The 13,074-nt window shown below is 50.7% G+C and overlaps 1 protein-coding gene across 1 annotated transcript in view; it reads right to left on the minus strand.

Annotated features, from left to right (window-relative positions):
• LOC135224411 (kelch-like protein diablo) overlaps nt 1-13,074 on the minus strand; it is a 163,299-nt gene that overhangs the window by 136,446 nt on the left and 13,779 nt on the right. The window contains 1 exon segment of the mRNA XM_064263381.1: nt 12,542-12,664. Coding sequence (XP_064119451.1) covers nt 12,542-12,664 — 123 coding nt within the window.

Raw genomic sequence — 13,074 nt, forward strand, 5'->3', positions numbered from 1 at the left:
GGGGGAGGAATTGGATACTGGCTCGCCTTCCCAGCGGATCTAGCAGTTGGAGAAGAAAAGGAGCAGCCATCGCCTTACGGCGATGGCCTCTCAGAGCCTGGGAAAACGTAATCGTCAGGAGAAAACGTTTTCCTTTCCCGAGGAGGGTTACGAAACTCATACTGTAGGTAAGTGTCTGCCGCCACTGTGAACGTCGTCTGGGTGGGCTGATCGACACCTGACAGGAGAGAGGCCGATACCGCTCCGACTCATTCCAGTCCTCATCGAGGTCGAAACCTCCGGAGGACCGAAGGGGTATTTAAATACGGTGTCCGAAGACACGTAGAAACGCCTCTGTCGCAGTAGAGGAGGAGAAGTAGCTTGTTCGACCGTCCAGAACTGAGAGAGCCTTCTTGTCCGGAGACGAGAGACTACCTGGTTCAACACAGTCGGCAAGCTCCGATCGCGGCAGACCCACCGTCGATTTGGGTTCCCTCTCGGGCCCCAAAACGACTCGAGCCGAGGACGTGGCTCTGCTGGTGGGAGCGGGAGATCCTTCCCCGAGGTCATTGTGCTGAGACGAATCAGCGCCCGTAAAACCTCGGCAAAGTTCCTCTGGATCGGAAGTCACAGCATCTTGCAGAGTGGGACCGTTAAGCCCTTCGAACAAGAGCATATTCCGAGAACCTTCCTCCTAAGAAGGGGGAACAGCGACAGCCCTCTCGGTCTTCCCCATCCACTTGCGCATACGTCCTGGCTGGTCCAAGAACCGTGCCTAGCACGTAGGGCGTTGTGGTGGGATCATGAGGGGCGCACCCCTCACGATCACTCCTCAATACCTCGCTCCTCCCGGTGTAACCCGAGGAGGTTGAAGGTACGGGAAAGGCAGACCTGACGCTCCCTCGTTGCTCGCTGGCAGAACCAGCAGGCTTGGAGGGCTGCAGGCGATCGTCAACCAGCGGTGGCGATCGAGCTGCAGGCCTGGTCGAACCGTCTCGCTGTGGAGAACGGCTGGACTGAGCACAGCGGCCCCGATCTCGAGTGTCAGAAGAGCTGGTGCTGGTTGCCGTACCCGGTCGCTTTCTGTGAGAGCGACGGTCAGGCGACCTGCAGGCTCCCCTGTCACAGTGAGACCGGTGCTTGTCCTCACGGCACGTCACGTCGCTGGTTCCGGCCGTGGCTGGCACCGGCGAACGGGAGGACCTCTTCCCAGCCTCAGCCCGTGGTCGGTCGTGGACCGTCACGTCCCCGGGTAGCCAGCTGTTCGCCGCGAGAGTGAGAGCTGGTCTGGTGAGAGTCGCATAAGCGGCTGTCACCAGTCTTCCGCCCGATGCCATGAACCTGACGCTGAGCGGACTCAGAGGTCTGGTTCCTGGTCTGCACGGTCCGCGTAGACGACCGTACACTCGGTACCTCCCGCGAACGAGAGGCCCGAGACGGACCCTGATGCAGTGGCAGAACCAACTGACACCAGGCGAGGAAGTACCGGTGTTAGCCAGGTACCCCTCTGGTCCCCGTAGTCTCTCCTTGCCTTGCGGAAGGAAGAGACGGGGCCCCGCTCCCGAAGGAGCAGGAGGACCAGCGGAAGGAACCCTCCCGTCCCACCGAGGTTTGTGAGACGGGTCCCGAGAAGCTCCCGAGGGAGACTTCTTAAGGAGGGAGGACGGCAACCTTCTTCTTCCTCGGCTGTGAAGCCTTAGAAGTCGAAGGGGAAGAGGCGGCAGCGACGACGATGAAGAAGATGAAGACGACGACGACGACACCTTCCTCCTCTTCTTCGGTCAGCTTCCTCAGGACAGACGTTAAGATCTGCTATCCAGGGCGGAGCCGGGGGCTCTGCTGTAGCCGAAGCCACAGGGCCCGGACGCACCTGTACAGACAGACCAAAGTCTGGGGTAGTACCACCACGAACAGGACGACATCAGCAGGTATGGGCATCTCAGGAACACAGCAGGCACAGCCAGCACAGCATCGGTAGGGACAGCCAGCGCAGCAACGGCAGGGACAGCCAGCGCTGCAACGGCAGGACAGCCAGCGCAGCACTGCCATGGACAGTCAGCCCAGAATCGGCAGGTACGGTAGGCAGCACGGAAAACACAGGAAGTGGAGCAGCAGCCAGCAACATCCTGGTACTGGCGGCAGGTCCAGGGGCGAGCTCTAGGGCAGCGGAAGTGTGGTCGTCTGCAGCGCGGCAACCACGAGCGGCGGCGGCACGCCCCCTCTCGGTACGGCGAACGGCACTTCACAGCGGCTGTAGGCAAGACTGTTACCACGTGAGGCGAGTACACCAGGTGAGGAGGGACGTCGTCACCTGGTTGCGTGGTCACCACTCCATGGGTGACCGCAGTAGGCCCCAGACATAGAACCGCAGCCCCTGGACACTAGCACGCCCTGCAAATGGAAGGACGCCCATACCTCACCAAGGTCCACCCTCGTGGCAGTAGCACCTGCGGAAATAACAGTAGTAGCGATTAGTGAAGTCCCCTCGCGCGGGGGTGAGCCCTCTCCGAACGAGTGGAAGACCCCTAATACAATTGTACATCGGGCACCAAGCGCCCTCACCCCCGCGCTCGACGGATCGGGCGAGGAGAAGAACGCCGATAACCTCCCCCCCCCCCCCAAGGGAAGGGCCATCTGTGGGAGCTGAGCGGGGGGGGGGGGGGGGGGGGGGGAGGGGGGGGGGGGGGGGGGGGTTCTCGTTCCCCACCCCGCACAGTACCCATGTACCCAACAACAATATAAGAGCCCGAGAGCAATCGTGCCATCGGCCCGAATGCAAGGGCATAAGGATCAATTCCCTGACTGAGCGGAACTTGAACCAAATAAATATTGATGCAATCAATAATAAGGAATAAAATGAAAATGCATCTTGCATACGATTCACTTCACAATGAATAAGGGCTCGGATCGAGCGCATTTGCGCCCTAGGTACCGAGCGCAAGGGTGAAAGGATCAATTCCGTTACCCTTTTATGGAATCAAGGGTTTCTGGAAACCTTGATCCATAATGAATTGATGCAATCAAAAAAATATATGAAAATGAAAAGACTACTGCGCTTGCGATTTCACTTCATACAAATAAAAAGGGGAAGGATCAATTCCCGGGGAGGGATAGCGGAAACATTGATCCCAGTAAACAATGCAATCTCAATAAAAATGAAAATGAAAAAGAACTGCACTTGCGATTTCACTTCATTCAAAATAAAAAGGGGGAAGGATCAATTTCCGGGTAAGCTCGGAACTGATCCAAATGAGTATTGCTACAATCAAAATAATATATGAAAATGAAAAAGAATACTGTACTTGCGATTCCACTTCCATACTGAATAAGTTTCCGTGCCGAGCGCATTCGTTCGGCAACGGGCATACAGGTCAAAAAAATATAAATGAAAAGAGCACTTACTTACGATTTTCATCTACACATTTCCAACCCAATCTACGCTCGGAGCGAGCGCTCCCGCCCTCGGCACCGAGCATACACAATACGAGGATCATTTCTGGGAAAATGAATTCCCGCACTTACGCCCTTCAGTCCCGGCACTCGGGTAATCGCGAGGGCGTGTGACACCAAGATCCTTTAATTCACAATTGAATTCAATGAAATGATGTACTTACAATTCAGTTTCACTAGATAATTAGAAAAAGAAAAACACAATCATGCGAAAGCAAACGACGATGAAGCGGGCAGAGAGCGATGATACACGTCCACACGCCAGCAGGCCGAAAGCAAAGTGATTTGTTTACCTCCCAGTACGCGCGTAGCGCGCCTGTCGGACAAGCAGTTAACTACCGAACCCCTTGTTCGAAAGCTTACGACCTATCCAGCTGCCGCTAGTACCTTCCTATTGTAAAAGGACCGAAGGTTTGTATGCCGTGTCGGAACAAAGCATGAAATCGTTCTCCCTGATGGAGTCGAGCACGGAACGTGCCGTCTCCATCGTGAACCGGTCTGGCGAACAAACCGGTTCAGAGGAGAGAGATCTATCACTGGGCGCCAGCCTCCCGTAGACTTTTCCACCAGGAAGAGTCGACTGTAAAAGCCCGGTGACTGATCCGTGACGATTTCTACAGCTCTCTTGCTCAGCATGGTCTTGATCTCCTGTCTCAATGCTACGTCCTTCGATGACCCTGGAACGTACGACTGCTGTTGGACCGGGTTGGAGGTGAGGGGTGGGGTGGCCGAGATTCCAAGGGTAATAGATATCCCTCCCGAAGGACATCTACAATCCAGGTCTCGGCGCCGTAGCGCTGCCAAGTTGCCCAATGGCTGGCCAGGAACACCCCCCACTTCCGGCAGCAGGTGTGAGGGGGCGGGAACGCGTCCCTAGCGTTTCCCCCCTTTCTTCGATTTCTTCCCAGAGCCTCCCGGGAGGAGGAGGGCTGGGAGGAGGGCTGGTTACGGCTCCCCTTTGTAGAAGTCGAAGAAGACAGAGTCTTTCCCGGGCTTCGACGCAGCTACCGTCTTAGCCACGAGGAAGCGCTAGCCGAGCTCTTTGACTTGGCCGCAGTCCGAGGCTGCCCAGAAAGCCTTCGAGACTGCCTGGTGAACCAGACGGTCACTGTTGTCAGTGCGCCGTCTGTCCACCGCAGCGTCCACCATCTCTCCTGGGAAGAAGAGACGTTGGAACTCCGTAAAGGTCCGTTGCGTAGTCCCAATGCCGCTTCACGCCCAGCCGCCCTGGAAACCCGAGTAAGGACAGCGTCCCTACGTCGGAGAACCAGGTTGGCCCACAGGTTCACCGTCTGGTGGGCAAGGAAGGAGATGGCTCTTCCCCAGACTGGCAAAGTCTCCTAAAGGCCGAGTCATCTTCGGGAGAAAGTTCCCCCGGAGTTGGCTGCGACCTTAGATACTGTGAGGGACCACAGATCTAACCAGGAGACGGCCTGAAAGTCTGCCATGGCAGTAGATTCCAGGTCCGAGTGCCTCTTGCTGCTGAGAACCATAGGTTCTCGGACAGGAGCTGCTGCAGAGACACACCCGGAGTCAGCCTGGCTAACTCCGGGTTCACCTGTTTGGGCGGCATCGGGTCCTCAGATGGCACGTAAAAACGCCGCTGTCGCAGCAGAGGAGGTGGAAGCAGCTTGCTCGACCTGCCAGACTTGAGAGAACCGTCTTGCCCGGAGACAAGAGATTCTACCTGGTCCAGCACTGAGTCGGCAAGCTCGGAACGCGGCAAAACCCACCGTCGTCTGGGTTCCCTCTTCGGGCCCCAGAACGACTCGAGCCGGGACGTGGGCTCGGAGGTGGGTGGGAGCGGCGATCCTTCTGCGAGGTCGTTGTGCTGACGAATCAGCGCAATAACCTCGGCAAAGTTCCTCTGGATCTCAGGAGTGACTGCGTCCTGCGGAGTCGGACCATCCAGTCCCTCAAACAGGAGCATCTCCCGAGACCCTCTCCCTCGAGGGGAGGAACAGCGACAGACCCCTCTCGGTCTCTCCAGCCACTTGTGCATACGACCTGGCCGGTCCGAGAACCGTGCCTGGGTACGTAGGACGACGTGGTGGGATCCTGAGGGCGCACCCCTCACGATCACTCCTCAATACCTCGCCCCTCCCGGTGTAACCCGAGGAGGTGAAGGTATGGGAGAGGCAGACCTGACGCTCCCTCCTCTGCTCGCTGGCAGAACCAGTGGGCTTGGAAGGCTGCAGGCGATCGTCAACCGCTGGTGGCGATCGAGCTGCAGGCCTAGTCGAGCCGTCTCGCTGTGGAGAACGGCTGGACCGAGAACAGCGGCCCGGTCTCGTGTGTCAGAGGAGCTGGTGCTGGTCGCCGTACCCGATCGCTCTCTGTGAGAGTGACGGTCAGGCGACCGGCGAGCTCCACTGTCACGGTGAGACCGGTGCGTATCCTCACGGCGCGTCACGTCGCTGGTACCAGCTGTGGCTGGTGCCGGCGAACGGGGGGACCTAACCTTACCCAGCCTCAGCCCGTGGCCGATCGTGGACCGTCACGTCCGCCCAGGGTAGCCAGCTGCTCGCCGCGAGAGCGAGAGCTGGTCTGGTGAGAGTCGCATTGTGAGCGGCTGTCACCAGTCTTCCGCTCCGTGCCGTGAACCTGACGCTGAGCTGGCTCAGAGGTCTGGTTCCTAGCTGCACGGTCGCTGGCAGGCGACCGTACACTCGGTACCTCTCGCGAACGAGAGGCCGAGACGGACCCTGCTGCCGTGGTCGAACCACATAACAGCCAGGTGAGGAAGTGACGGGGTTGTTAGCCGGCACTCCTCTGGTCCCCACCGTAGTCTTCTTCCTTGCGGAAGAAGAGACGGGTCCTGCCCCCGAAGGAGCAGGGTGACCAGCGGAAGAACCCCCCGTCTCACCGGAGCGAGACGGGCCCTTAGAAGCTCCCGAAGGAGACTTCTTGGGGGGGGGGGAGGCAACCTTCTTCTTCTTAGGCGGGGGAGCCTTAGAAGAAGAAGGGGAAGAGGCGGCAGACGACGACGAAGAAGACGATGAAGACGACGACGACACCCTTCCTCCTCTTCTTTCTTCTTCTTCTTCGTCAACCTCCTCAGGACCGATGTCAGATCTGTCATCCAGGGCGGAGCCGGGGCTGCTGTTGCCGAAGCAACAGGGCCCGGACGCACCTGTCCGAAACAGATCGGCATCGGGAGCAGCGGCGCAGGAACAGGAACAACGTCCAGCAGGGTGCAGGCATCACAGGAACAGCAGTGGAGACGGCAGGAGCAGGTACAGGAACGGCAGCAGTGGTCGGCAAACGTCACGTCCGTGAACAGCGGTCTGGGCAGGTTACGGCATGGTACGGCAAGGCTGTACAGGGGCAGGTTCCAGGGGATGGACCAGCGGCACCAGACATCCGATTTCTGGATTACTGGGGGGTGGAGGGTCCAGGGCGAGCTCTTCGGGCCACCACGAAAGTCCGGTACGCGGCAGCAACGGCAAACCCACGGCGGCGGCCATCACAACCCTCCCCGTGGTACGGCGACTGGCCCCTGCAACCGGATGTAGTTGGTGTGACAGAGACCCGCGTGCGGGTGTACACCAGGTGAGGAGGTGAAGCATAGCCAGGCGTTGAAAGGGTCGTGGTGGTGGGGTCGTTACCGTAGCATGCGTGACCGCCACAGAGCCAGCGAGAGGTAGAGCAGCACCGGACACTCGGCACGCCCTGCAGACCCAACGATGCCCACACCTGTCCGAGGTCGTCCTTCGCGGCAACCGCACCTGAGGAAGCAAAGGTCGGGTGATTAGCAGGATCCTCTACCGCTCGCGCGAAGACGAACGGATAGAGGACCAGAGTACAACTCGACATCGGGGTATCTAGCGCCTCCTCCACACTCGACAGGTCGGGTGAGGAGAAGGACCTAGAAACCCCCCCGAAGGGGAAGGCGCCAAACGTGGGAGCTGAGCGGGCGGCAGGAAAGAAGACGAAGTGTCCGTAACCAAAGGAGTCGCGGGAGAGCTTTCCGACGACTCCTTTGCAGGCCTTCGCTTCTTCCTGCCTTCGTACAAGCCCCACTGCGCCTCCGACCAATTACAACATACTTCACAGGGCTCGGCTCGGGTGCATTCGCGCCCCCGACACCGAGCGCACAAAAATATGTGGATCCAATTTCCGGGAACGAGCGGAACTTTCCGCATTTACGCCCTTCGGTACCCGGGCATAATCTCCGGGGGGTAGCGAGGCGTGGAGATTCCATGATTGATCAATTCACAAATGATGAAAAAGAGAGGAAATGATTGTACTTACAATATGATTCACACACAAACACAACCAAATACTCATGAAAGCAAACGACGAGAAGCGGGCAGAGAGCGTCGAACACACACGTCCACTCGCTGTGAGGCCGAAAGCAAAAGTGGTTTGTTTACCTCCCAGTCGCGCGCGCGCGCCTGTCGGACAAGCAGTTAACTACCGAACCCCTTGTTCGAAAGCTTACGACCTATCCAGCTGCCGCTAGTACCTTCCTATTGTAAAAGGACCGAAGGTTTGTATGCCGTGTCGGAACAAATTTGTGTTTACAATTTCACATAATTGACTATAGAAATGCATAAATTTGTAATTGCAGTATATTATTATTATTATTATTATTCTGCTAAAAAGAATGGCAGAATTAAGTGAGTTGATTTTATATATTTTTTCTATTTTCCTTACAATTCGCTTTTCAGGAGCCTGAGAAGCAAATTGTAAGGAAAATAGAAAACACAGTATAAAAAATCAACTCGCTAAATTCCGCCATTCTTTTCAACAGTATTTGCCTGAAAGAGGGTCTTTTATCAAAATATTATTATGTATTATTATTATTATTATTATTATTATTATTATTATTATTATTATTATTAATATTAATAGTATTTGAAAATTAGTACTTATTATTAGGTAAATCATTTATTTATCATACAAAAATGAAATTTTTATAACAAAATAACTTATTGTATATACTTATCAAGTAATTACATAGCTATAGTTTCTAACTTGTACAGCAACTAAAATTTGAAATCCGCAGTAGCGATTCTTTTGTTTTTGGTGTAGGTAACTAGCCCTGTCCACTATTATGGGAGAGAGCAACAACTAGGCAATTTGTTTGTGCCACATGTTCTTGCAAGGGGAAGCAGGTGGGCTCCCATTCTGTAATTACTTGGCAAGTACAGGCAGTTCCCGGTTTACGACGGAGGTTCCGTTCTTGAGACACGTTAGCCGAAAATCGTTGTAAGCCGGAACACTGTCAAAAATCTTCAAAAAATCCTAATAAAACCTTACTTTTAATGATTTGGGTGTATTGAAAACTATGTAAACTGCAGTTTTACATAAAAAAAAACTTTCAAATATTTAGTTTAAATAATATTTAAATTTTTCCAAACAATCCCCATTTTTTTTTTTTTTTTTTTGCCTTACTGTAAAAAAAAAAAAAAAACTACCACACCTGGGCTGAAACTTCAGTTTATTCACATGAAATAGTGGGGCAGATAACAGAAAAATCATGCAAATGATGATACAAGCATCAAATTTGGCACAAGTGTCCTCCAAGCTATACTAATCAAATCTGCCAGATTGGCCAATTGAAAATCCAAGATGGCAGCCATTTTCAAGATGGCCGCCAAAATAACCACCCGAAGTAGAGTTTTTGCGTTAGAAAATATTTGACAGTTGTTCGATTTGCATGATCTAAGTGTGGATTCCTATGTTTTGAAGCCTGCCGAACTATATTTCTGTTTAAAATGCACTCTGAGACATATTTCTCAAGATGACCACCAAGATGTTTGTCTTTCTTTACATAAGTTTTGTCACGGCTAGTACATTTTCAAAGTTATGCATACCATGCTGCTGTTTCTCGATCTGCTACTGTTCACATATGCCGCTGCAGAGTGATTTGCAAGGAAGCTCTGCCTGAGAGCACTTGCTTCTTCTTTTGCAAACATTCTCACAGGAGCACTTTGTCAATTCTAGACAGCTTGCTGCAATCAGTGGTAGTGTTGTCCAAAGTATCTGCCATGCATCTCCTTTCTGTGTCCACCCCCATTCAGCTGAACTGCTCATGTGTGGATTACAGCGGGTTGCCTGGCCCCAGATGATCCCAGCCTGGTAGGCTGCATGCTTTGCATGTTCTCTGAGGGCTGCCTGTGTTGGTGGAATTGAGTTGTGTGGCCTCTGCTTGCAGGCAAACAGATCTAGTCTGGCTTCGTCCACACCAGTGCCTGCGCTTGATCTGTTGTACATGAGGACAACGAATCTTTCCAGCCTCTGCATGTCAAGATCACAAATCAATGTTGAATGCTGGCTGAGATTGATGAATGTTTCAGTAATATCATCAAATACATTCCAAGTTTGCCATGCAGATTTCTTCGCTTTCCCACGGAAGGCACATACAATATCACATCCAGTGAATGCGTGAAAGTAGAGGATCCCTCTAGCTTTCTCAAGACCAACTGCAGAAACTACCTCATCGTCACAAAATCTGGAATCCATCGCATATGGGCTCCTTGGCCAAAGGCAATCCACATTTCCTGAAGACCTAGTTTCTGGAAGGATGGCAGTACAGATATTGCTATGACTAGCACATCTGTGTCATTAGCCTTGATGATTAAAGACTTGCTCCCGTCAGTCGTTGCATCCCTAGCGTGAACAAATATTCGACTGTCAGCTTCTTCATGACAACATGGTGACACAGCATCCTGAGACTTCACTGTGTTGCTAATGGCATCCTCTCCTTTTGTGACGATGACTGTGCTTGTTGTTTCTGCTTCACACTTCTTTTTGGCCAGGAAGTGAAACAGTTCAGTCTTGTTGCTGGGGTAACGAAGGAAGCTTTGCCAGTTTCCTGGTGTCTTGCTTGTCCCTGTCACTCTTCTGATTCCTTTCACCCTTTTTGACCTCGTGTAAAGATGTTTCAGCTGTGGTCGCAGTTGGATTATGATTTATGTTGTCAACTGCTCCAGTTGAGAACAAATTCTTTCTCAGGACTGGGGACAGATTACTCCATCTACATACTGTGCAACAACTGCTTCTCCTAACTGTGTTGAGATTTCTAGGACTCGGTCATATGATATGCTGAGCCCATTCTCATGGAGCATTTCAATTATTTGTCTCTTCCTTGTCTTGGCAAACACATACAGGCCCTTGTAAACTGCAAAATGTGGCTCCCGGTCCTTGGAATGCCTGTGGACATCCGTTCCTTCCTTATATTTGGTGAAGCAGTTGTACTGTAGAAGTTGTGATGTAGCAAAGTCTGATTTTGATGCTCCATGATGGAGTTGGGACTTTATGTCTGCACCATGTTTCGATCATTGCACACAAACTGAAGCAGTGATGGTGGCACAGCCTGTTCTAAGTCTTTGTCATGAAATTCGAATTTCTGATGGAGCATGTTTGTTCTTATATTACCCCAGCGGCCTTTATGCTAGATGGATCGCTTCACATAACGGAATGCTTCTGATAGGATTGAACCTGCATCAGTTTCAACAACCAACAGAACTTCTTGTCCTTGGCGATTAGCTTGCAGTTGTGGAATGTACAAAAGCAGCTGATCCTTGAGTCGAGTAGGATGAACATCAGGCAAGTCAACACCAAGCTGTTCCAGCCTCTGCTTGTAAAGCTAGGTCACACCAGCAAGCTTGAAAATCAGTGGCCTCTCACTGACATTTTTCATCTCGCAGATGTAGGTGACTAGTTCAGAGAAAGCAATTGGATATGCATCCTTCCAGTGTTCCTGTGGTTTTTCTTGCTCCAGCACCTTAAGGTATGCCCGTTCTCGGTTATACAATGCCACCAAACAGCCAGGGTGATATTTCACTTCTTGGGCTACGACATCTCCTACATTAGTTTGGCAAGAAGTTTTGTATCATTGAGTGCTTTGGCACATTCATTTATTCGCCTATTCACTGGGATTGTCATGGCTTCTTTAAGCTCCCCTCCTTCAGTTTCGTAGAAGAAGCATTCTTTTGTTTTAGTTTCTTGGAGCTTTCGTGGAATCTTACTTCTACTGCCCTCATCACTAGTACCTACATGACTTGCTCTTTTTTCAGCTCTGTGCAACTCTCAAGATATTGTGCATTATTTTTTCTTAATGTTTCCTCTATCCCAGAACCTTCGTCAAGTCTTGCAGGGTCTAGCTTGATTGGTAGCGCATTGAGTGAGGGAAACAGAGGAATATTCTTTGCCAGGTTCATATATCCATCATCCTATCAAGTTTATCCAGGTGAGGTTTCAAAACCTTGCATTTCTTACCATCCCAGTCCTTGTATTCATCACGTTTGTTCTTTATTACACATTTGCCCCCCTACAATTAGAACAAATAGTATATGAATTATATGAAGATTTCATAAGTCTAGGCTTGCATCCTTCATTACAATAACCAATACTGGAAGAGCTAGAGTCTGACATATTCATGTCCAAAAAGGCTAAAAAAAACCTGAACTAATAAAACTGATGAAAAGCAAAATAAGCTGCTGCTTACACCTGGTGTTTGTTTGTTTGTTTGTATGGTGCTTTTACGTTTGCATGGAACCAGTGGTTATTCAGCAACGGGTACACCCGGTGTTGCGTTGGAGGCCAGCAGAAACGAACTGATCTATTCTGCTTTGTGGATCCCATTGTTCCCGCTAGTGGGCGGGGCAAGTCACCTACACAAAAACAATAGAAAAGCTACTGCGATTTTTTACAATTAGGCTGCCACATGCATGGAAACTATAGCTATGCAATTACTCGGTAAGTTTCTTATATGCAAACAAGCATTCACTGACATTTTTAGTGACTGTACCATACTTATGCGAATCCTCAACTTGCGTGAGGGGTTCTGGGACCAAATCTTGCTTATGTTCGAGGTATTACTGTAATCAGTAATAGGTACGAATGCTAACGAGGAAAGCCTATTAATATGAGATCAAGAGAACTCTTGTATATCCATGAGTAATCATTTACCAAGAAACAGTAACTGGACATCTAGCATATGTAATTATTTGTAGCACAATAGAATTTCATTTCTATAGTGTTCTGTTTCACCCTTCAGCTGTAAGTTAATTTATTAATGGGAAAGTTTTGTTTCAATGAAGAATCTCGTTTAAAATTCAGAACATACAGAAAAGGGAACAAAAACTGCAATGATATATACCTTAAAATATGCGCTAAATGAAGCTAACACTGATCGATGAACTGGAAAAGTTTGCCCATCAACACACAAAGTGACATCACAGAAATGACCACTCTTCCTCAATTCATTGAGACCACCCAGGACCTATAAAAGAAGGATTTTGCACAGTAGTACACTGGAATAAATAGCAAGAACACATCATGTCCTTATTTCATATTACATGTATAGCATATTCATTAACAGATGATTTTATTTGAAGGAAGTACGTACTGTATATTTTTTCATATAAAGATGCTTGCATTAAGACAGATTATAGAATACACAATATATATACAATTTAGGACCAAAGACCAAGGGCTGGGACCTAAGAGGTCATTCAGCACTGAACTGGAAATTTAGAATAAAAGGCTACAATGGTTTAACAGGGGGGAAAACCTTGCAGTTGCACTACGAAACAACTGCTAGAGGGTGGAAAGTCAGATGGAAGAAAGAATATGAATGGAAGTGTAGTAAAAGGAATGCAAGGGGTTTGCAGCTAGAGGTCGAAGGGATGC

This window comes from Macrobrachium nipponense, chromosome 12, assembly GCF_015104395.2.
Source record: "Macrobrachium nipponense isolate FS-2020 chromosome 12, ASM1510439v2, whole genome shotgun sequence".
Classification (NCBI taxonomy): Eukaryota; Metazoa; Arthropoda; class Malacostraca; order Decapoda; family Palaemonidae; genus Macrobrachium; species Macrobrachium nipponense.